Source organism: Cynoglossus semilaevis, chromosome 14 (assembly GCF_000523025.1).
Source record: "Cynoglossus semilaevis isolate Cse_v1.0 chromosome 14, Cse_v1.0, whole genome shotgun sequence".
Classification (NCBI taxonomy): Eukaryota; Metazoa; Chordata; class Actinopteri; order Pleuronectiformes; family Cynoglossidae; genus Cynoglossus; species Cynoglossus semilaevis.
In genome coordinates this window covers 4,592,756-4,618,114 of record NC_024320.1, presented here as the reverse complement: position 1 = coordinate 4,618,114, position 25,359 = coordinate 4,592,756, and the positions used below count along the sequence as shown (strand labels likewise).

General features: G+C 40.8%; 1 protein-coding gene and 1 long non-coding RNA gene across 3 annotated transcripts in view; one reads left to right on the top strand and one right to left on the bottom strand.

Annotated features, from left to right (window-relative positions):
- Nucleotides 1–4,196, top strand: part of LOC103389244 (prospero homeobox protein 1-like) — a 37,714-nt gene extending 33,518 nt beyond the window's left edge. For both annotated transcript variants that reach the window (XM_025061989.1, XM_008324578.3), the window contains one exon: nucleotides 3,173–4,196. In XM_025061989.1, the coding sequence (XP_024917757.1) occupies nucleotides 3,173–3,358 (186 nt within the window). In that variant the 3' untranslated portion in view covers nucleotides 3,359–4,196. The remainder of the gene's footprint in view (nucleotides 1–3,172) is intronic.
- A 719-nt stretch (nucleotides 4,197–4,915) lies between these two features.
- Nucleotides 4,916–6,424, bottom strand: LOC112488017 (uncharacterized). Its single transcript, XR_003051678.1, has 2 exons — nucleotides 6,095–6,424; nucleotides 4,916–5,886 (listed from the first exon to the last, which is right to left on the bottom strand). It is a non-coding gene; the product is annotated as an uncharacterized LOC112488017 (long non-coding RNA).
- Between the last annotated feature and the right edge of the window lie 18,935 nt (nucleotides 6,425–25,359).

Here is a 25,359-nt window from a genome sequence, read left to right as displayed (position 1 = left end):
CCGTTCAGGACTCGCAAACACAAAAGAATCACCTGGCAGCATGGGGGGGGGGGTGGGGGGGGGGGATTCGGCCCATCTGTATTGATGATGGCCTAATTTAGATCTCTTTATTGGACTGATTTACAACGGCCAGACAGAATTCTGGGCATCTGGACCCAAGTGTGTGTGTGTTTATGTGCGTTGAACAGTTGAGCTGTGACCCAAAACCGGACACACAACATGCCGCTGTATTTCATCTCATTAGTTCCTGCCCATGTGTCCCTCCTTCCTACCTTGTGTGGGTGGACCAGTGTCGTCCTCTCGTCGTTTAGACGCTCGCTGAGTTCAGGCCGTGCCACAAATCGTCCTGGAACATTTTGAAAACACAACAGTTACAACGCCGATCATCACAGTTATGCATTTATTGGTTAAACCCATTGCAAAAAATTAAGGATTTAATATGGCAATTTAGAGAAAAACCACTCAGTATGACTTTGAACAAATGGATTTGTCTGGTTTGAAGAGTGAATTTGAACAACTGAAAGGATGAAAGGATGTATTCCAGGAGGGGAGAGGACGCCTCAAAGGCACATTCATCTTCAAGATCAAGCTCGGGTTTCAACTTTTATTTTTCCCAGTGGGCCGTTTCACTGCGAGCTATTAAAAACAGCAGCTTGACTTTGGGGCTCTGGTTATTTTCTCGCAGAGGTAAAAGCCATTAAATTTGGCTTTGTCTTATTTTGGTAATTTTTGTTCTTGCCCAAATCTCCACTGGGGGCAGCCTCGGTGCAAAAGAGGAGGAAATGTTCTGCTAACAATCAGAGTAATCTGATTATAAACTAATCAGTCAGTCAGTTACTCACCGTTGTTTATTTATAGCCTTCCATTTGGACGAGTTCAGCAGTGAGCTACGACTGTTCCATGAAGTTTTCATGGTAAAAATGACCAGGAGCCACAGACGACTTCAACCAAAAACATATTTAAAGCACATTTTTCTATTTAGCTTTTGTAAATGATGATGTCACTGACAGCTTTTGCAACCCTACATGACAACAATAAGGTCAAAGGCCATGTCCCGTCACTGCTGTCTCTGCTCCATCCTTGTTCTAGACAACGATGCTCAAATGTAGCTGGTGTGGACCTTCTACCGTTTTACTCAGTTCGACTCCTCAACACACTGTTACGGCCCGGAATATTCTGTGTCAGAATTCATCTGAATGCCGACAGACAAATAGGGCTGGCACAGTGTGCTCCCCTGTATCCTACTGGACCACATCCATCTCACTCACAGATAATGATTTAAAATGATGCAAAGATTAACACCAAAGTCGTGAGTGCACGGGCGTTTACCCTGTTGGCAAAAACATAAGGAGAGGTCCAAAAAGTTCTCACCTGGGAAGTTTAAACTTGGATGTGAGAGTGGTGTGGTGTCTTTGTGTGTGTGTGTGTGTGTGTGTGACTGTACAGTAATGTCTATACCAAGACAGTGACAGAGGGTCTCATTGAAATAACTTTGGTCTCAAGGGAACAGCTAAAATGAGAGAGAGAGAGAGGGTAGGTGAGGGGAGACAGTATACGAGAGTCCAGGGAAACATTTAGGGAGCATATGTGTGCATGTGTGTGTGCGCGTGTGTGTGTGTGTGGAAGGTGATTCATCCGTTCTGGTGGCGGCTAACCTTGGCGTGTCCTGCCAAGCATGACGGGGTTACACCCAGACAGCAACTACGCCGTCCTCTGCTCGCCGTGTTTGCAAGTTTGTTGTGCTGTACAGGAGCGTGTACTTGTCTGCAAGAGTCAACCTTGTGTGTGTGTGTGTGTGTGTGTTTGTGTCAGTGGGAATGTGTTTGTTCAGATGAAGAGACAAAGAAGAAGTAGAAAAACAGAGGAGTTGATGGAGAGTCGTTTCTTTGTACAGACCCTCCCCCAGGAGAAAGAGGAAAAAATGTGTGTCTGCAACAAAATACAGCAATGATTGTTTTTGTTTGTTTTGCCAAACACACACAATGCCCAGTGAAGATCATGTCATGTTGCATGTGCACAGACACAAGAACACGGCTGAAGGGATGTTAAGAAAACAGAGGACGTTGATTGGGGGAAGTTTGTAGTTGAAAAAGAACTTGGTGAAGGAACAGGATAGAAACATTCACTACAGTAATTCCTATTTACAAATCAAATGTATTGCAGTTTTTGACACACTTAATGAACAAGGGCTAAAACCTGGGTTTTTTAACCTGGATGTCTTGAAATGTCTAGTCATTGAAAAAACTAATTTAAATCATTCAACTAATTCTTTTTACTGGTAGCAGAGCTGTGAGGGACATCAAGCAGGAAGTCAAACAGAAGCTTCTCAATCCCCAAGCAAATGAATATTCCTGCACGACATTTAAAATTAAAATAATATTTAAATTTAATATTTAAAAAAAAACGTAAGTGACACTAAACAGGCAGCTGAACAGAAAGTGAGCAGAGCTTTTACACCACTGGAGCATTTCTGTTCAAGGTTTTATATATTTTATATGTCAAAACATCCACATTGTTGACTTAAAGAACTGGAACCAATGAGAACTGAAAGAAAACAAATCACACTCACTCACTGGTGTACAACTGGTCTGCACTGAGTACCACTGTGGTCGCTGTGCTGAGACGTTAAGTAAGAGTAAAAGTATTTTAAAGAAGTATCCTATGTCCAATACCAACCACAATAATAATATTAAAAACAAAGGATTTTTTAAAATACACGACTTAATCTCTAAGACAAAAAGATCAGCTGATTGATGTTAGGAGCTGTTCAAAAACAAAGCTATGGTTTTGGAAAGTTCAGGAACATAATGTTGTGAGCAGCTATTCAACAGGTCAAAGGTCGCCTGGAAAGACCATAACTGAAGTGAATGTCCCACTTCTTCTTCTTCCATGCCTGCTTTTTGTTCTTGTGATGTAAATGTAAACAAAATGGCTTTTCTAAACGAAGAAGTTCTCCTGGAGGAGGGCGACTGGTCTCTCAAACAGATCTTGTTACAACAGTTTTGGGCAAAACAACCAGCGACTGAGGGCCAAGCGTTATTCTCCAGTGTCAGTTCTTAGTACCAGCAGCTTCTAAGGCAATCCCTTGAGAACCCTTTCATCTCGTCCATATACTTTGAAGAGGAATGTTCCACCAAAAGTGACCAATTACTTTGTTCTGCCTCTTCTCAAGGTTCCTGATCGGTTCTTAGAGGTGGCCCAGGTGACTCTTCGCGAGTTCTTCAATGCCATCGTGGCCGGCAAAGATGCGGACCCTTCCTGGAAGAAGGCCATCTACAAAGTGATCTGCAAGCTGGACAGTGAGGTTCCTGAAGTCTTCAAATCCCCCAACTGTCTGCAAGAACTCCTCCACGACTGACTAGGAAAAAGACGGAAACGGCGGACGCAGGAAAAGCCTCCACAGACTGTAAGAAGTTTGTAAGAAAGATCATTGAAAAATGTCCACAGCTAGGATGGACAGTTGAAAGTTTTAATATTTTGGAGAAGCAAAGACTTGAAGTTTCAGAAGTGATTACTAAAGATGATTTTTTTTTTTTCGAGTAAAAAGTTCCTTTCCGTGGACATGGAGGGCGGAGACTGGTGAGTCAGATGGGTAAAATGACAGGTTTGTGTTGACGCTTTTTTTTAGAATTAATGTAAAACAGTGAAAATGAAACTTTCTTGCACTTGAACAGAAAATGTTCCTTCACGGTGAAAGACTCTGTTCCACCTTCTTCACACATGAAGAGGACGATGGAACGATCTCCAGACTCACACCTGGGATCAGGAGCCAACTAAAATAAAATGGATTAATATATAAAATGTTATTGTGGATGTTTATAAGTTACATGAATCTTTTTCGGGAAGAATTGATGTTTTTTGGAATTTGTTTGTCCTTTGTATAAATGTATCACTTGTCACTGACACTGATTCACACACACACAGGTGTAAAAAGAAAAGTACCGACGTTCTCCTGCTCCCACTTCAACAAAGGTGTTTTTATTGTTGTTGATTTCCCTTCTATTCTTCCTCCTGGTTCTCCTTCTTTCTCTTCCTACTGTACCCAGAATCACTGGCTGTTGTCTCGACTGTGACCTCCTCTGCCTCACACCCCTACTGGCTGAACCCCACCCACCCACCTCCGGTCAGAGAACTGACAAATGAAAAAAATCATTTTTCCTTGAACATCTCAGATTTTTACTATATACACACACATATATATATATGTGTGTGTATATATATGTATATATACATATATATATATATACGTATATATATACGTATATATATACATATATATGTATATATATACGTATATATATATATATGTATATATACATATATATATATATATATATACACACACATATATATATATGTGTGTATATATATGTATATATATACATATATATATATATGTATATATACATATATATATATATGTATATATACATATATATATATATATATATACACACACATATATATGTGTGTATATATATGTATATATACATATATATACATATATATATATATTACAATTTAGAAGAATCTACCGCCTCCTGAGGAAACCTTAAAAATCTGTTTTAACAATTAATGACATCAATTGTTTTACTGATGATTTGAATTTCTGCTTTTCTTTTGACAATTGATTTTTACATTCATTGATCACATTGCGATGATGATCAGCTCCGTCACGAACACAGTGCATTCTCTAAATTCAATAAAATTAAACATTAAAAACTCATTTCTGTATCAGAGTTAGGTGATGTGACACTGTCTCTCCAAATCAATATAAAAAATAGTTACATTAGTTATACTAAATACTGGGATAAAAATAGGAAAATCGTCGTCTTAATGTCTTAATGCAATGCATGTGTGATTAACAGCCAACGGCTCAAGGACAGTTGTATCTCTAAAATCAATTTTCCTCTAAACGGGATCATAGCATAACATACATAAATAAAGAAGAATTACAGCTTTTAACTGACGTTGATCATCACTTCCAACTTCCTGACCAAAACTCTAAGTACATTCACATTTTTGGTCTCCCTCTCTGGGCACACAACCATGAAAGGTGGTGGTGGGGGGTAAAGTGGGGGGTGGGGGGCAGCCGGACCGATGGGGTCATGTGTGAAGTGTTTAAGGTTTTATCAGCAAATTTAAAAAAAAAGAAAGAAAAAAAAACCCAATGAGATGCTGATATTTGTAGCCTGTATAGATGTAATATTACTCTGACCACTTTTATTATTTATAATTGAAATAATTATTCCTATCAATGTTATGATGAAGATGATGATGATGATGATGATATTGATTGCTTGCTGCAGCGTGGACCGTTGATTTACTCAATGTTCATCATCACGGAATAAATTATTCTTTGACAAAATAAAGGATTGTACTTTCTCTGTTTTGTCCACACTCAGCACAGGTGCACGGGGTGTTGACCATTTGCATTAGCCTGCCCACACAGCAAATCACCGTCCACCTATGCGGTCACTAAGCAACATAATGGCCACTTTACCTCCGTTCTTGCCCTCCCTTCCTCTCTCTGTCTTTTTTCCCTCCCTCACTCCCCCTGTCTGGGTTCTGTAAAGGGGACATGTGATCCCTTGTTGTTGCTGATGAATTGAAAAGAGGAGCGCCGTGTGATTATTGTCAGCACAAAAGCCTCAAAAAGCTGCTGACGCCTAGATTAGCCAGTACAAAGACACAGGGACAGGGACACACACACATAAAGTCGTACGTACAGACTTAGACTCACACACACACTCACACACACACACACAGTGGGTCTGCCCTCACTGACCTGCCATCACTCCTGTTTACCCTTCACCATTCCTCCAACACTGATCTTCCCTCGCCGTCTCCTCTCCTGCTTCCTTCACTTCATTCACACTGACCCCTCTGTGGGTTAGAATAACCAGCAGCACAAAGTCAACCACCATCACCCTGTATGGGAGGAACTACCAGCACAGAAGCTCATGTACATACAGTATGAAACATGGAGAATGAATTCCAAAAGTAACTCAGCCACAACACATCTGCCCTGGACCCGAGGTATCTGTACAGTGAAGGTGTGGTCTTCACACTGTTTAAACACAAACACAGTCACCTTTCATCTCTCAGCTGTCATCAGGGATCTGGGACCTCAGGTCTGCTTTGGTCTGAAGGACTTTTTCCATACCCTACAGGCAACATTTGTTAGCGTCAGTTACACAGGCTGGCAGATTCTAAACACTAATGTAAAATTACTTTATAATAATATTAAATCATCTCGTTCTTACGGACAGTCAGGAGGTTGGTGAAGATATCAGATTCATGGCTGCACTATGAAAAATGTCTCCTAAATGGAAATGAATGGAAATGGAACTTTTTGGAGTCAGTAACTACAGCTGTGGTACTGCAGTTGAAACTATACTTTTACTTCCATTGCAACAGAAAAAGACTCACAGAATGTATATATATATATATATGTATATATTAAATTACATTTGAGAAAAGAGCTTTCCTTGTTGTCAGTGAAATGTATTGATTTCGACCTGTCTTCAGGCATTTACTAAGCTGTAGTTCACTAAAGAGAACTTTTTCAAAGAGCAAAAATATAAACTTTACTCTGAAAAATGGTAATAAATATAATAGGAATTCTGGCTGGATGATCTGCTCAGTGGTTCTCCAGAACGTCCCGAGGTGATTTCAAATATAAAGACACAGATTTGCATATTAACTCAGCTGTTTCAATCAACAGTGCTAGCCCAGACACTGACAGCTAACACAGATGTAAATCAACACTCTGCAGCAGGTTTTCACCCTGGTTCATCTTCACAGTCAAACTGAACACTGTGTTGAGAAGTTCCTCCATCAAGTTCTAAACTCCAGCCCACAGATGGACTGAATAAAGAGAAACAGACACCAAAAAAGAAAAACCTGTTGAACGTTTCAGATGTTACAACAAAAATCATCAAACACACACAGACCGTCATAAATGAGCAGTGCTGCGCACTGGATTTATGCTGCCAAAGCTTTTCATTAGAACAGGTGGGGCTAAACAGGAGGTGGGGTCACTCTGAGCTCTGTATATGATTCACTCACACACACACACACACACACGAGCACAAGCGCAGACACACACGGCGTCTGCCTGTGAAAACACATCTGAGCAGCGCAACAATAAAACAGCTGTGTTTGTGTTGGCCTGCTGATTGTCTCATTTCTCCATCAAGCCGGCACACACACACACACACACACACACTGTCCACTGAGATGGCATGACAGTGACACTTCTTGGTAATAGCTGCTGTTATTATAGAGTAGGGATGGGGTTTATTATGGAGAGGATTTCTTCTCCACATCATTCTGATGGCTCTAACTGTCTTCTGTGTTAACTGCTGCAGCAGTGAGCTCTGGCATCGGCTGTGAAACACTCACACTCACACTTCCTTTGTTCATTTCCACTGCCATATTGGTAGATGAATGCAATGGCCTGTGATGAGGCAGAAGCCTGGGTTTATTTTCATGTCTACAAATTTACAACTTATGCAATAAAACTAATGGGAAAAGAAAAAAACAAACAAAGAAAAAGCCCAACAGCAATTTGATGGAATATTCTGTCATTTTCTGTTAATTAGTTTTGTAAAAACAAACTCATTTGACGCAGCACATTTGGCCACCACTTTAAGAAATGGTCTTTATGAGGCAGTATTTGGCCAGTGATGGCCTTTTTATATGTTTTTGGTCAGATTTCAGTTAAGCTGTGTTCTGGACAGAGTCAGCTGCACTTTCCTCCGGCGCAGGCACAGAGGCACTGCATTCATTTTTGCTGAGCTTGCTTGTTATCCTCTACAACAGGACACTAGTTTTTCTTTAGCAGACACATAAAGAGAAAAGCTGGTATTTTTAACTATATGCAAAGACATTTTTTCAGCCACTTCAGTTTTGTATTTTTCCATCACAGGATGTCTGTTCATCTTGCTTGCTAACAGCAGAAGTGTCAGTTTGCCCAAAGAGATGATATGCTGTAGGCTAAGGTCTGATTGGAGCTGCAACAAACAGTTAGTACATTAGGAAAATGTGAGACCGGGCCTAAAGAGTTTCGTTTTTTATAGCCTTCATCCAATCCAAATCAAGTGTTCAAAGATGATTGACTGTCACCGTCATCAACTGCTCAACATTCTATCCCCTTACTGTCATTTCAACTATGGAGGACAGACCAAAACCCATGTCATCTGACCTAAACAGATAAACAGTGGAGGAGACAACTAACTGAACGCCTGCTGAATATGTACGATTGCTCACCTACAAAGAAATTGTGTTTTCAATGTTATATGAAAGTTATAATTTTGTTTTATAACTTTAGCCACATCTTGGCAGGGTGTTTTGGGTTATTGTCCAAGACCCGTCTTCAGGGTTCTCACTGTAGAAAAGGGTTCTCATCTGATTAGAACAGGTGGACGTCTCTCCAGTGTCTGTAGCTGGATCCTGACCTGCTGCCTCTGTTAGCTGTTAGCCTGTGTTGAACAGACTTTAATCAGGAGGCGCTGCATGCTCCCTTGCACTGTTTCTTCAAGATGACACCCATGTGTACAAAGCTAATTGTCATTTGGAGCAGCTGCCCCAGCGGCATGTCCACATGTGTCTGCGTGTCTTTGTGTCTCCGTCAGAGGATGTCTCTCACTCCAGAAGTGTTGACTGTTTCTTTCTTAATTCTACTTCCTTCTCTTACGTGACCGTATACTTTCTTCTTTGGCCAGAATTCCTTGTTAATCACTTATAATTTAAAAGCCTTTTCCAAGTCTGTGTGTAAAGTTACACAGAGTGATACATCTGTCCACCATTACATCGACCATTTAACAGTCCACCATCCATTGATCCAACCACTATTTCTCATTTTACTGAGCATCTGCACACATTTATGCGCCTTCAAGTCCAAGAACTCATCCCTCCATCTTCTGTTTGCCCCTCTTATAACTGCCCCCACCCTCATTTCTCCCTCCATCTCCCCTTCCATCAGCGATCTGTTCGCTAATCAAACACCATCTGTCCTTCCATCCCCAACCTGTCAGGAACAGCTGCCAGCCGCTCTCTTAACAACACTTTTAACAACCCTTCCGCATCTTCCACGGCCGGCTGCCTGCGCTGGGCGGACGTCGCCGATCAGGGCCACCGCCTCCTTTACAGGTGCAGGCCGACACCGCCAGACACGGCGATGCATGTTAGCGGTTCACAAGGTGTTTATGGTACGGGAGGGTCGCAGACCGGGAGAGGATCGTGTAATTAAAAAGAAGGATAATCTTAGAGAGAAGGATCGGCGTCGAAGCAAAGTGGTAAAAGTAGAAGTCGAACTTCTACTGGCCTCTTGTTGAACCTGTTATGAACCACGGGCAAATAAGATAAAAATATTACAGAGAAAGAGGAATAATGGGCTAGCAGAAGGTATAAACGCAGAGATAAAACAAAGGAGAGATGGTGCACGGTAAATGAGTGCAAGTCTAAATAGTAATCAGGGGAAGAATCAGCCGCCTGCTCAAAAAAGGGCTTTAGAGCTAATGGTGGGAAGTTAAAGCTCCCAGCACACGCGCACAAAATATACAATTTTCCTCACAAGTGCGCTACAATCACCATTTACACACAATCATAAGAATACAATCATCTTCAACTCATTCAAACATAATGGGCTTCCTCACACACAAATAATACAATCATCCCTCACAGACAGATCACAAATGTAATCACAAATGTTCACACACACGGAATACAGTGGTCGCTCACACACACACACACACACACGATCACCGCACTGCTGTTGTCGTGAACATGCCAAGACATTTTCAAGTGTTATATCCTGAGGAACTTCCCCAACCAATCATTGGCACATAGGCCAGATGTTCACTGGTGCTTCACTACAATGTTCTCCTGGCACACACACACACACAGAAACTGGCGTCAATTCTTGCCTTCTCCCTCTCCCTTTATGCCTACGAGCATTTGATATGATACCAAATCACCGAGACTGCACTTTTTCAACACATAAAAAAGTAAGTAAGTAAAAAAGAAATAAATAAATGAAAATAAATGGGAAAGAAGGCGCAGACAGAGTGAGACCGAGGCAGCCGGGGTCAGCAGAGCACAGGCAGTGGTCTTCTAGAAGTTGTGATACTTTGATTTAGAACAGCGACTACCTGAAAGACACATGTGATGGTAGGAATCATGATTCATAATGAGCAACGCCACCTAGTGGAAATAATTTACCTTGAAGACAGAAAGAGACAAAAGACAGTTCACATGTAGTTCATATATGTTAAATGTTTTCACGCCCCCCCGACCCACTCCTCCACGAATTGAAATACTGTGAACCTGATGACATGTATATTTATCTGTACAAACCACTGTATGAGTTGCTGCCACCTAGTGACTGGAGGCTTGTTATCATTCAAGCATTACAGCAGTGGTACATTTACAGTATATTCCACTGGTACCTCACCACGCCCCGCAAGGGGGGCCCGCCCCACTATTTGAGAAGTTCTGATATACTGTATATACTGTATATATATGTATATATATGTATATATATACAGTATATACAGTATATATGTCAGCAACATATTGGTAGAACTGCATGGTATTTTGGTTACTACAGTATAGCAGGGTTAGCTCTCTAACATGAAAAACATAGCATTTCAGCTTCTGTCTGGATCTACAAAGTCACGTGTCAGAGTTAGTGAGCTGCTGGCACAGAGGCATTATTATTATATGACCGGCGAAGTTACATGTTACAAACATTACATCTGTAGAGCACATAACTCAAAAAATTGTAGTTTTTTCATATGACTTGCAGTGACTTTTCCTGTCCTGTGCTTTTTTCAAAGCACAGATACGACGGAGCTGAAGTTTAGTCAAACTAAATCAATTAAAACTAATACAATAATGACACTCAAACACTACAGCCGTCAAAGAAATGACTAAAACTGACCTGCAGTTTTAGACCATTAATAGATTTTCCCTCCAGCACTAATTGATATAGATGACAGGAGCTAACAGCCGTGGAGCGTTTGCTGCAGTTCCCAGTGTAATCAAAGCTTTTTAACATTTCATTAGTGTAAGACTTTTTTGGTTATTAGACACCCAGAGATTAGTGACTGGACTCCCTGGGAAGTTAAAACCCAAAGAGTGAAGAGAGGAGACTTATTGTGTGGAAATCAATTGAGGCTCATACGTAGCAGATACAGGGGGCGCACTCACACATGAATACATGAACACACTTTTAGAGCCTGCCCATGGTGCAGACACACTTGAGTAAGTGTGTCTGCCACGTGTTTCTGGTCCAATAAGGGCATTAAAATCTGTCAATAAGGGCCTTTCAGGACTACCAGGGGTTCTATCTACTGATTCAGGAACACAAGGACAGAGAAAACACCCTCATTTACCGACACACACACACACACACACACACACACACACACACACACACACACACAGACAGATTTTTTTTTCCTCTTGCACTGTGTCCTTTAAACAGATAAAAATGGCGAGAGGCCTGGGGCCGCTCCATTATAATCCTCATCAGCCCCCCCGACCTTTTGCATTTTCATATTTCCGTCCCCTTTTTTTCTCTTTTTAACTAGTTTTGCTCTGTTGTGTTTCTTCAGATTAAATCCAGGGACATCATTTCTAAATGCCACAGATTCACAGAAATCATGTCTTAAAGAATGGGACTGAAAAAAAGTAAAACCTAATCAATCTTTCTCTCTCACTCTCTCTCTCTATATATATATAGAGAGAGAGAGTATGTGTGTGTGTGTGTGTGTGTAAGTATATGTACTGTATATCCAAATGTAATCATGAATCTAATTCTTGGAAATAAACAAATGAATAAAATATTTTCTGATAAAAATGTTCTGGTAAAAATCATATACTGCAAAAAACTTTGTGATAAAAGTAACACTTTTAACTTTTAACACAGCGAATGATTGTGTTTTCTGTGTTATTGGCAGTAAATGTCACATACAATTATAGATAATCAGCTGCCTTTTCAATGAACAACATCTAGATTTGTTTTTTCCATTTCACGTCAGACTGAGAGTACGGAGTACGGAGATTATGACTTCAACAGCCAGCCGAGTAAAAGGAACCTTGAAAAGAATCTGAGGCTGAGGTGAGCACCAGTGGTGCGTGTGTGTGTGTGTGTGTGTGTAAGTGTATGAGTGTGGATTTAAATATCCTCAGACGTCTCAGTTGTACTGTCCTTTTGTCAGTGAGCCAAGGAATTTCCTTTATCGAGAAATGGATATGGCTCCTGGAAGAACCCTCTTCACAAATTCACATGTGCTATAAATACCTCAGAGAGACAATGGGCATAGCTGTGGGGGTACAGACGGGAGGAAGGGGCGGTAAAAAAAACATTAACGTGTGTAATGTGTAGAACCACTGTGTGAAACCCAGACACACACAAGAAAGAGAAGGAAGGAAGAAATAAAGGGAAAAACCTCAGGACTCCCTTCATGTCATTGTGCACAAACGTACTGTGTGTATAGATAGATAGATATAAACATACTGTATGTCTATATATATATATAGACATTTTACTATATATGTATGACTTTCACTCACCAGCCTATCAGAAGCAGGAAGCCCCCACCGTACCAACGACCGGACCAAGACAGGCTGGGGGTGGGTGGGATAATCCAGGACACCAGGTGAGGAGAGTGAGACTGATTAAAAGACAACCACAGACACAGGTGAGGCTGATGGCACTAATTAACCACAGACAGACGGACAGACAGACCTGACACTCCCTTTGGAGAACCAGGAGACCTCTCTGTCTTCAACACCAGTCCATTGAAGTCCAGTGTTTAGTTCAAGTACGTCCCTCTGTCTCCTCACAGCTGTAGAACACTGCCACAGTTCCAGTCCCTTCCTTCTCCACTAGTCTAACTAGTTCAGATGTTGCCCTGCTCTGCTGTGTTGTCTCCCAGTGTTGATCTCTATGATTGGAGAAGGCAGCGCGGCTCATCAAGCTGTGCTTCTCACTTTGGAGTTAAAGTTCCTGGTCGTTCCTCCTCACTGTCGCTGCATCCTGATGTCCCACAGAGTACTTCATAAACTTCTGGTTTGTTCTCACAAACAACACCAGTCTATATTTTACTTGGTACTACTTAGTACTACTCAGTACTACTCAGTACTACTCAGTACTACCACCATCACACACATTTCTGCCTTAAAGTTAGAAAAAACACCCAATTGCCTCTGTGTTGGAGACTATACAAGGTTGGCAGAAGAATCACAGGACTGACAAACTTTACTGTCCACACAGAGAGAGAGGGGGGGGGGGCAAAGGGGGACAAAGACCTCTGGACCCTGTGCGGTGTCTTTGATCATGCACTGGTCAAGGTTCACCGGCAGGTCAACAGGGAGACTTGGTGAACAGTACATGGAAATAAAACACACACAAGTGCATCTCTCTCTCTCTCACACACACACACACACACACACACACACACACACACACACGTGTGGACAGCTGTCTATTGGCAGCTAAGCAGCTCCAAAGTGAAACAATGGGGTGAAGGAGAGCAGCGGTGGAGCTTCACTGAGGTTAAAACAAGGTTAAGCTGTCAGGTTGGCAGTGTGTGTCGCTGTGTGTTGACTCTGTCACCACCTCTCTGTACTGTCACTGTGATCATGAGAACCAGAACATTCTACTCACTCTGCCACCAACCTCAGACTGTCAATAACGAAGAGACACATTTAGCTGTTGGTCACTGAGTGGCCTAGTACAGTCCTGGGCCACGTACCGCCTGTGGGCCACATGTGGCCCTCTGACTGGCTCTGTGCGATAGGTAGGCTCCAAATAAGGTAACAATGACACATAACTGGATTAAGTACATGGAACACAACTGCATTCTCCAGCTTTTATAGAATCTTTCTTCACCTCTATTGTTGTTCTCACTTTTCTTTCTTTTCACTTTCTCAGCTTTCTCAGGTCCCAGGGTGATTCATGGAATAAAAAAATTAAAGAAATAGCACAGTCCAATAGTTTGTCTCTATACATGGCCCTGCGACAGACTGGGGAACTGTCCAGGATCGTCCTGGTCCTCACCCCGTGCCTTATGGGATTGGCTCCAACCAATGAGTAATTCAGTCAAGTCCTGACCGTAGATCGTAAACAAAAATGTCCAACGTTTGTTAGTAACCCCCTGAGAAAACCTCCAAGTATGAAACGTATATATAGTATGTGAACCAACAACCACCAACATTGACTTTACTGAGGTCAAACACCATTAGAAACATGATTTTGGCAAGAAACTGGTAAATACTTTAAAAGACGGTATATTTTTATCACAGCATGGTTCATATTATTCATCAAGTTTGTTTGAAACTACGCCTGATCAGAGGTGAGGTTATCACTGGTCATCTCTAACACATTCATCATCAGGATGCTCTGCTGCTGTGGTCAAAGCCTCTTATGTCACTGGGTCATCTGTGTGTTTAATGAAGCACGGCTTAGGCCTGTCTGTACGCATGCACTGCTCCTTTACTGCCCCCTGTCTTTTTGGCAGTGGATTTAAGATGAGGAGCAGGAGGAGGAGCAGGAAGAGGAGGAGGAGGAGGAGGAGAATGAGGAGTTTGGCCAAAACAAACCCTGAGTATGAAGAAGTACAAAAGTTAATGAAATAGAAACCACTCCCACATGGTGAGTTTGATTTTGTTAGTGTTGGAAAACCTGATCAAATTAGACATAAACATCTCAACAGCTGACAAAGACAGACTTCTGTTATTACTACTGAAATCAGACACAATTATTAACATGTATTTTTATAATAACTTTACTGATTTCCATTGGTTAATCACACTGACGGTGAAGTTTCAGTTTGACTGCAGACAAACTGTCACAAACCAAATAAAACTGCTGTCAACTCGCCCTTAATATGATACAGAAATGAAAAAAAAGGGTTTTAAAGATAATAATCTGAATGTAAGCTTTTAGTGACCCGAAAGCATAATCTCCCCCAAGACCCATCATTCCTTCACTAATCCTGCACTCCTCCATCTTCACACACACTCACGCACAAGCTGTAGAAACCATTCAAATAATTCAAAGGAAGAAGGAAACCATCAGGGAACGGAGCGGCCTTTGTTTCTGGATCTTCTTTGGACTTTAGAAATAAAGTTTCATGCACCTGAAGAGAGCCCCCCTCGTGCTGCATTCAGCTGCTTCCTCACACACTGTGGCCTTATGTCACACAAACTTTTCTGCTTCACCTACTTCCTGGTCCTTTCTTAACTTTTGTGGAGCGTCTTGTTGGGTGAAATGCCCTCAGGGACCGCAGCAAAGCCAGAACCCATAGAACACCCTCCTCACTGTAGAAGGTGAAGGTAAGAATGTCATACTGTAGAGTACATTATGAAGCCAAAAGGAGGAATTGTAATGATTTTTTTAAATCTACCAAATAATACCTTCGCCTTCATGGTCAGACATTGTAACCAACCATGTTTCTATGCCACCGACAGCAGCAGAATCATTGATTTGGGAGCTTTTGTTCTTCTGTGGAGACGTTTGAAAAAGGAGCTTAATAACACAAACTGACAAATAAGAAGAGTTTTCTTAATGAGTGGTTCCAAACTGAGTGGTTTCAGGTCAGGGCTAAGCCCAGCTGTGTTTTGTGTCAGTGATTGAATGTGGTGTATCCACACACTGCTCATTACAACAAGGGCTTCTCCTTGAGAAGTAAATCTACTTATCATTTCTTTTTTTCATAAATTCCTTATGATTTTCTTTAATTCAGAACGACAATCTGGACGCAGTAATCCATCATGGACTTAACAATGGCTCCNAGGAGCAGAGGACTGGAGTCCAGGGGGGCAGAGAGAAAAGAGTGATGAAGACAGAGGGGGAAAAAAATTATGGACAAGAGCAAAAATGACACGGAGTCAAAGAGAGAACAGAGATAACGTGACCTCGGGGGGGACTGGAGGGGCTGAAGAAGTCTTAATCAAGACAAGGAATAAAATAAGGCTGTAACATCCATTAATGATAAATAAAAGAAAACCACATCAGACCTCCCCCCCCCTCCCCCCCCCCTTTACCTTGATAGTATTAGAGAAATGGAAAAGAAATCTTTAGATCAGAAAGATTGGAAAAATTGAATTACAGCGGGTACGGCAGGGGGACCGGGTAAGTGGAAGTCAAATCTTCATCTCTGACAGCTGCAGGAGAGGGTCGGGTGAAAATGATGAAAAATGAAATAGGGTCTAACTGGAGGAGTGGGGGGGTGAGGATGACTGGATGGATGGATGGAGGGAGGGAGGCGAGAGATAAGAAGGTCATAACCTGAGTGGTCGCAACTGCTATTCTCTCCCCTAAAGTTGAAAATGGCATAAAGAGTCACACACCTGCCTCCAGGGCTACGGTTTAAGCACTTTTCAAGCACCTTCAAGGTTCATTTTGAATTTGTTTTTCCAGCACCTGACAGTTTTGATCTTCTCAGCCTGATACTGAGCTGTTGTTAAGATACTATTTTGGCGTATATAACACATGTCAGTGAACATTTGGAGATTTTAGGCAATGATTTCATGAACTTTGAAAGTACTCATTTTAATGAGTAATTTAATATATTCGTGCACTAAATGTTTGCTACCAATTTGGTGTTGTGGCCAAATTGTAGTCATTGCAAAGATTTTGCATTTGAATAAAATAAGTTTGGCAAACGTTTTCAAGATGGAACCTGTTTTTTGTGACCTTAATTTTAACTATCCAATTTGTATTTTCTTTTCCTTTTACGGAAAAGAATTTTGACTAAGTCAAAGTTTGTTTTCAGCTGTTTTACCCATTACCTGTATCGTTTAAGAGGCTTTTGGGTTTTTTTTATGATAAACGTATGCTTCCCTGGCTGCAGAATTCGTTTTTCGTTTCTGAGATGGGGTAGGTTTTAATATTTACTTACTGTGGATGGATTATTGCTAACGTTTATTTGTTAGTTTATGGCGACCTTTTAGCAGTTTTCCTAACTTTTAGATCCTTTTTTTTTTTTTTTTTAACTTTTAGCTACTTTAAAAAACATCAGTCCTGCTGATGTTTAAGGTACAGATGCCATTTTTGATGGTAGTTAAATAGTTTTAAATCAGTTGAGTGACCATAACTACCAGTGGTTTTTCCCCCCGGTCCAGTTCCATCTTTGTATTAATCCCTTTAAACTGATCATCACTCACTTTGGGAATTTTAATGAAACCAATAAGATTTTTTCTTGAATTAACCTTGGGCTGTGTGAAGATTAAAAGAATTTTAATTTTAGTTGTTACACAAAAACTGTAAGACAATGTGATGCCATTGACTTTCAGTGAATTATCTTTTACTATTCTCTGAACACTAATTCTTCTGTTCTATTCATTCTGATTTTTGGGGAGTGTAAAAGAAGCCCTTTGTTTATTGATTAAATTAAATCTAATTAAATTAAACCTGGAAACACTTAATGGTTGTCAGTCATTATTCAGCAAATGTAAAATAATCTCTTAATTCTAATTAACTGCCTAATGAATATAAAAAAAACAAAATAACTTCAACTGAATATTTTCATTATGTACAACATAATAAATGCCGTAATTTAAAAGAAAGTCTTACGTTAACATTGAATGGACCAATTCAATTTGTTCTCAATTTCACAGATGAGAAAAGGCTGCGCCTGTGTCCTGTCCTTAGGTCCCCTTGTTTTGGGGATGTTTTTGTCTTACACAACACTGCCCTCTAGAGGAAGAAGAATACCGTACTCTACCTCTCTTCTAAGACATGGAAGAACAGCGTTTTTGTTTCGTCCGTATATACTTTTGGCAACAATGTACATACATATACTGTATATGCCACCGATTTTACTGTACTGTGGTAGATTTGACTAACTTTTACTATATTTACAATTACATCATTTGGATAACAACAGGTGTAAACTACATACATCTCCATCTGCTGTTATAGTATTTGTCTTTTTTGTTCCAGCAATGTATACAGAAATATATTTTTGATTCAATTTCAAAGCCTTAACTACATTATTTAATGCATATAATTAACAATATTTATATTTGTCTTTCGAAGACTTGTGGTCACTGGTCTAATGCGGTTTATGAAACTCATGCAAACTGTCAGTGCTATTAAAAATAGATGTTCCTATAGAACAGTGGTGAAACCTGTGGTGAAACCTGCTAAAGGGCCTTTTGTTAACAGTTTTGTTAACAGTTTGATATTAGCCCCATCAACGACAACAATAGTTTATATCACAGTCATCATTATTGGTAATAATACTAATCATCCTAAAGCTGCCCACTGCTCCCCTTGGTGATGGGTTAAAAGCAGAGGCTCAGTTTCGTTGTATCCCTGTGGTACAACGTCAAAAAAAGCACTTAAAAAAAAAAAAAATCATACTAATGCTAACCTAAAAAAACAACAATAATATGTTATTTAAAGTGAGTTATTTAACACTTAACAATTTGGTTACTTGTAAATTGTTTAAATTATATTGCAGTTATAAAAACCATTATTCATTTTGTTTTGCATATTAAACTCCAGGTAGGTTAATCAAACATGATATTTTAAGAAAACACGGTTTTCCAGTCAAATTCATACTTGGTTTTTTTACTTGGATCGAGTCACTTCCGGCTTAACTACAACAGTTAATGTCGAGATGTTCAGTTGCCATAGACTGCACAGTTTGAGAAAAGTTTCATATTTTATATTTCATGAATTTTGTAAGTTCGTATAGCAGACACCAGATGTCCCCACACGCAAAGTTTAGCTCTCCTCCGCATTTCCTGTATTACGTAATATTGTTTCAACCTAACGGGAGAAGAATTAAGATACTGTATTTGTGGCTGCACCATCCCAGAGTCTCCACAGTGGCAGGAAGGAACAACATGTTGAGTCCAAAATCTCTGAATGAAAGACAGTGAATGTTCAATGAGGAAATTGATGCCAGTTTGAGTGTGGCTGCTGTTCCACTAGTGGTTACCGGTTGTATGTGCATGTGAGGAGCATTTCTAACATTCAGCAACCAAAGCTAGTGTCCCCACCACAACACATGAATTGTTCCTGTTTGTCTAGGAGGTTGAGTTAGAACATTTCTGTCAAATAAAGAACGTCACCGTTCACTGTTGGTCTGTGCTGAGTGTCTGGTCCATAATTACTGCTGTATTATCTACAGACACAGAGTCAGGGATAACTCTAGGAGCTGCTGGAGGCCTGCAGTGACCTGCAGTGACCTGCAGTGACCTGCAGTGATCTACTGCATCTGCATAATTACCGGACAGCTGCTCGGTCTTTCTCCCTCACGTGCAGCTGTGAGCCATGGCAGAACCTATTCTGGTATTTTGTCACGCCACGGCAGCAGCTTCATTCAGTCTGACTGGGCCTCAACATTCAAGAGGCGGCGTGTGGTAAATCTATCAGGCATTTGATTAAAGACTCACAAGAATCACTGAGGAAAAAACATCAGCATTAAATACAGCATTACATTTGTCTGAAAACACTTCTCATTCATACAAAACACCTTAATTTATAAAAGAACTTTGTGCAACTGGACAGTGGGTGGGGGTGGGGGGGACTGAGAGAGTGACAGCTTGTATATGTTCAACGCTCCCTCACAGACACCAGCTCCACCTGTCTGCTGCTGTTGGGAGAGTTGCACTCTGAGGTCCTGCAGCAAAGAGCTCATATGATCAGCTGTTCATGGAGAATGGAAAAGTAGACATTTCTTTAAAATCATAAAGAGCAGATACTTGGTGCCACCAGGGGGCAGCCTGATGCAGCGGATGTGCTGCTAATTCAAGAATTTCCCCAGTGTGGGATCAATAATAATAAAATGGTCTCCCTGTGGTTTATCCTCCTTGGATTTCAATGGCATCTCCCCATCCTTTCGACTGGGTATTTTATCCACGTGTAACTATTTACAGCCAGTAGCATCTAAAACATTTGTGACAAAACAAAATCAAAGACAGAGCAGCCTGCCTGCTCATTAACTTATATACTTCCTGGAAAGATTTATTTTTTATTTTGGAAAAATATTAGTCACACTTTATTAACTAGCATCCTTCTCTGACTAGTTCCAACTGACATATATATATATTTTTTTTTTTTCACATGAACACTCCCCTTCAGCGCGTGTAAAATCAGATTAATGAGTCGTTTGAAACAAACACATTTTCACATCACATTAATAATGTTTTTTTTCCCCACGTTTCCTCATTTTGAGTGTGTTGAAGTGGAGACAGGGAACAAGACTGAGATAAAGAAGCTCTGCTCAGACGTGGTATTAACATCCATCAGATCTCCAGTCACATGACCACGAGCAGATGGTGTTAGAAACAACTGTTCGCACCAAGAAAGATAATGGTCCGGGCACGTGTCGACTGGAAGCACGCGATCTGCTTTTATCTCTTAGTTACTAACTCATTTACATTTTCTCAGTATGTTCTACATTAGTCCAACAGGAAGGACGGACACAATTCATGAAACGTCAATCAAGTCAGGGCCGTTGTTGTGTCTCGGTTCAGACAGTAATGGATGACTGTGCACTGACATGTTTGTTCTGTTTTATGTGGATGTGATCATCCACTCACAAATCAATGCATGACAGATGATGGATGAGAAGTGAAGGCCAGGCTGTAGTTTAACACACCGTCTACAGGAGGGAGGGGTCGTAAATCTACAGGACCGTTCTGATCCACTGCAGCCACAGGAGCAGAAACTGTTCACAACCACAAACCAGAATCAGCCTGGAAGCCGACTGTGAAGATCAGGGCGTGTCATTAGTCTGCAACAGTTAGAATTTTTCCTAACAATAAACTAAATTATTACTCTACTGCTGTGTTAAGACATTTCTATAGTACTCTGGTACTGTAGAAATGTACTATAGTACTATCATTATTGTATAGAATAGTATATAATAGATAGATAGAACTTAATTAATCCCTTGGGAGTTCCCTTCAGGAAATTAGTCCACCATGTGGACTAGTGGTCCAGCGTTATCAGGGCGACACCCAAACGCCTACTTATAAACCAACATCATCTTCATCCTCCGTTCATGTTCTCATTGATCCTCTGAAGCCTTTGAAAGTTGGGCTGTAAAACCAAAGACTCTTTTCAACCATTGGCTCCACTGAACTCTCACATTCAGACACTTTGTATTTTCCTCACGTTTCTCTTTAGTCAGTGTTAGAGAGTGTGAGAAAAAGAGCAAGTGCAGAGAGAGTCTGAGGCTGTGTGTGTGAGGGGGGGGGCTGTCAGAGCGATGGAGACCAGGAGGGAGGAGGTGGTCCGACCAACTGTGGTCTGTGGGAGCTTGCATAACACGATTAGACTGCAGGAATCTGAGAGAGAGGTCTCATTGTTTGAGACCCTCTGATGGCGCAGGGAGAGAGAGAGAGAGAGGAACAGACAGAGAGAGAGAGATTGTTGAGATACAGGGTCAGAGCTCAAACCCATTGGAATGACAACATGAGGCCTGGAGCAGGATGACAATACAATGAAGACAGAGGGGACATCATTCCTGGGAAATGCTAATGATCACAGCGTACTGGAAATGTGCCCCACACCACCAAAAGTGTCAAACGCTGTTAGAGCACCATTGGTATATCTCAAGGGGAAGAATGCAGTGAGCGGGAAAAACTCTAAATGTATCAGCATCACAGTACAGGAAGTCTTAAACTAACGTAAGTTGGCGTAGCTTTGCTGTGAAATTCAGATCAAGGGAACGCATCAGAAATAATCTGAAATCAAGGACAGGACCAAAATATACTTTCTAAGAAGCGTCTAAAACCTAGAAATTTCTATTTGTCATGTGTAGCTGTACAAGAACTAATGGACATGAAGAGTCTGCACAGACCGCGGACACAAATACAGGGGACTTTGACTGGTGTCAGAATTCTGTTCCTACGGTGTAACATATACAGACACATACTGTCCATCAGTACCTAAGTCACCGACACTAACACAGTAGTAACATCACAACCTGACTTACACCTGAGAGTCACAATGAAGGGCTAAAAGTGCCCACAGAAACAGCACATTCAATACATTCAATGTATGTCATATGACCGGCCAGTGTAAACAAGAACATCTTCCACATATAGTACCCTGTGACGACGTATTCTTCGGCTGCGCTCACCAACTAGTTCCTGCGCGGAATCTGTTTCACTACTCTACGTCAAAATGATAACAACAAGACTACGTTAACAAATCTATGGGAGGTGGCCCCAGAGGACCAAGAACATTGGATGAAACCTGTGGTGCAAATCCCTCTCCAATACAGGTTCATCTTCCACTAACAATACTGACCTTCACCTTTTCACAATCCAAATTCCATCCTAACAAACTGTAGAAACTGATTCTGTTGATTGGTGTCTGCAGTGCCTTAAACCCAACCTTGAATTACCAGGACGGGGGAAAGTAACAGACACCTTAAGAGTACTACAACTTCTTTTTTAGCGGTTGCTAAAAGCCTTTGTGTTGCCGGGTAAAATGAGTTGCACATTAACAACAACACATTTTCTCTCATTTTCTAGATAAATGAACACAGGTGTCGTTAGACTTAGCCAGGACAAAGTGCCCTGGGCTGCAGCTTTGAAACCAACCTTTCCCAACTATTTTCATTTTGTTGTCTGTGTGTGTGTAGCCAGTGTGTGTAGTGGGAGAAGAATTCAAAGTACCCTGTCTATTAATAATTAAACTTTAATGGTCAATACAGGCTGAGAGGCTGAGAGCAGGGCAGGAAACACCAGGGGCTACACTGCACTGCAGCAAGGAGGAGAGGAGAGGAGAGGAGAGGAGAGGAGAGAGCTGTGGGAGGCAGATGGAGGAGAGAAGATAAATGAAGGTTTGTACAACTTAAAGAGAAGTTTAGTGAACTTCCCAAACCCCTCTGACCTCCTCTGCATCACTGAAGCCTCATTTCTAGCCAAACCGACCCGTAACAGCAGAATCAGAAACCAGAGTGACTTCTTCTGAGTCATTAGTCAAACGCTGGTTGTAGAGTAACTGGGTTTATAAAAAAAAGCATCATCAGGGGAAAGCATCATTAGGACTGAATAAGGCTGTATAAGTTCTCACTGTATGAAAATAAACTGCACAGACAGAAGAGAGCAGGCAAACAGGGACAGCCGTGAGAAAAACAGGCCACAAACCAAGGAAGAGACGGTGGACCGTAACCTAAAGGATGAAATGAGCTCAAAGTGGCCGACAGTGATGCCGTCTTTGGCTTCCTTATCATGTAACATCCTGTGTCCAGTTGATGACGGAGAAGCTCAGGGTCAGACAGCACACATAATCTCTTGATGAATTGTTCCATGACACAGACGCCACCAACGATAACTCACTCTTTCTCACGCCTTAGAAAGGTCGACCACATGAAAGACTCTGACTCTGTGTCACAGAACAACACACACACAATGGATATTCTTGTTGATTTCCTCATTTAAACAAAGGTCTGTTCAAGAGCTAACAGTCAAATATTGAAATCCTACTAAACTTTCTGACCAATTAAACCTTTACTCTAGAGGGCCTGCTTAACAAAACAAACATCTTCAATCTATAATATTGTTGTAGTGACAATAAAGAATAAGAAATGAAAAAAATACATTTGGTTTGTCATTTCAAATAACTTGTACTTCCAAGCTAACAACTTGTTAGCTTTAGCTTGTGAGTGTGAGCTCCCTCTCCTGTTCTCCGACATCTTTAACTTTGACATTATATATAAGAAAAAAGTATATAAGGAAACCTGTACAAATGGATTCATCTCTAGGAGAAATGAGCAAAAACAGTTGTGGAAAAATGTAATTTAGATTAAATTGCGACTTGTGTATTGTTTCTCAGCTCCTTATTTTGTATGCAGTCTCTGTGTTTTACTTTAGCCATAAAGGCAGACAGGGTGCAGGGCACGGCTCTTGTTTATGACCTCATCAACCTGCTGCAGCTACAACAGCCTGACAGGGGGACACAGTACTGGCCGTAAGGCAGCATTAAATATCTTAGCTCCTGACAAGGCCTACAAATTCATCTCTCTCTCTCTCTATGTGTGTGTGTGTGTCTCTCACTTAAATGGAGTGATATGTTCTTTTCTTTTTTGTGATAATGTGTTTTACAGGATGAAATTATATTTTTTTTTTGTAAACAAAACTTTGTGCCAATCTTTATTTGTTTTGTTCTATTGTTTAATAAAGTTTCAGTTTTTTAATTAAATAATTGAACAGGTTTGACATTTTGTTTTCTTGTTTTGGATGTGTGTGTGTTGTGTGTGTGTGTCCCAGTCTTTTTGTTTTTGGAGGAGTTTCCTCTATTTACAGCTTGGCTAATATGGTGGACTGGCAGTAAATGGCTAACATTCGGGAGGTAAACTCCCTGAGGGGGAGGCCGGCCCCCTCTGCAGGGCATAAACACACACACAGCAACAACATCAACTGTCTGGAAAGTTTGTCCTGCTGATCACAGACTTTTCTTCCCTTTCTAATCGTACACCTCACTCCTCATCACTCCGTCTCCCTCCTCCTCCCACACCTCCCTCCTGCAGCAACAACGGCAGACACACCCTGCACTGCAGACTCTCCAACTCTTTACTACTGCACACAGGATGTAGACTGAAGCAAAATAAGTTGGTTCCTAAAATGCTGTAAAAATGTAACTTTGGAATGAAATAAACATTATTTCAGTAGTTTGATCATTAGTTACACGTTAGTTGATTCATAAATCAGACATTTTCAGTGGGACACATATCATGACTGCAGGCGGGACAGTCGTAAACAGACTGAGCCTTAAGAGCAAGTTCCAAAATACCTAATGTTTACATCCAAACCTGTTGCTAGAGTCAACCTGCTAAATTTAGGTTAAAAATTTAAAAACAGATGCCAGTTCTGTGACTGTCTGGGGTATTGTTGCCCCATTGTTGTTGAATATCTATGGTCAGTGCCACAGCGCCTTTATAAAATATTTGTAGCATTGATCGAGCTGACATTTCAGCTAACACTAAGCTCTTGGTAAATTTGGCTGCTTTTTATACAAAACATGACTTTGTTTTGTTTTATCATGTTATGTTTGGTAAAGCAGCTTTATAAAAAAAAGAATAGCTATAAATAAAAGCAAGTCTTGAATATCTAGCTTGTTGTTGTTTCTTCCTGCATGTATTTGTCGTCCTTTAAATCGTTTTACCTCATTTCCGTTATTGTCTGTTAAAAGTTTGCAGGTTTTAATGCAAGTTGCGCGAGAGGCTAATGATGGTAAAAGTTGACTTTTTTACACAGGTGCTGTCCAAACAAGAAAGTCATAACAAAGTAGGTCAACCTTAAAAAAGAGTTGACCAACTAAAAACATCTACTATAATATAGTATTTCAGCTCTTAAATCCCTGACAGGAAA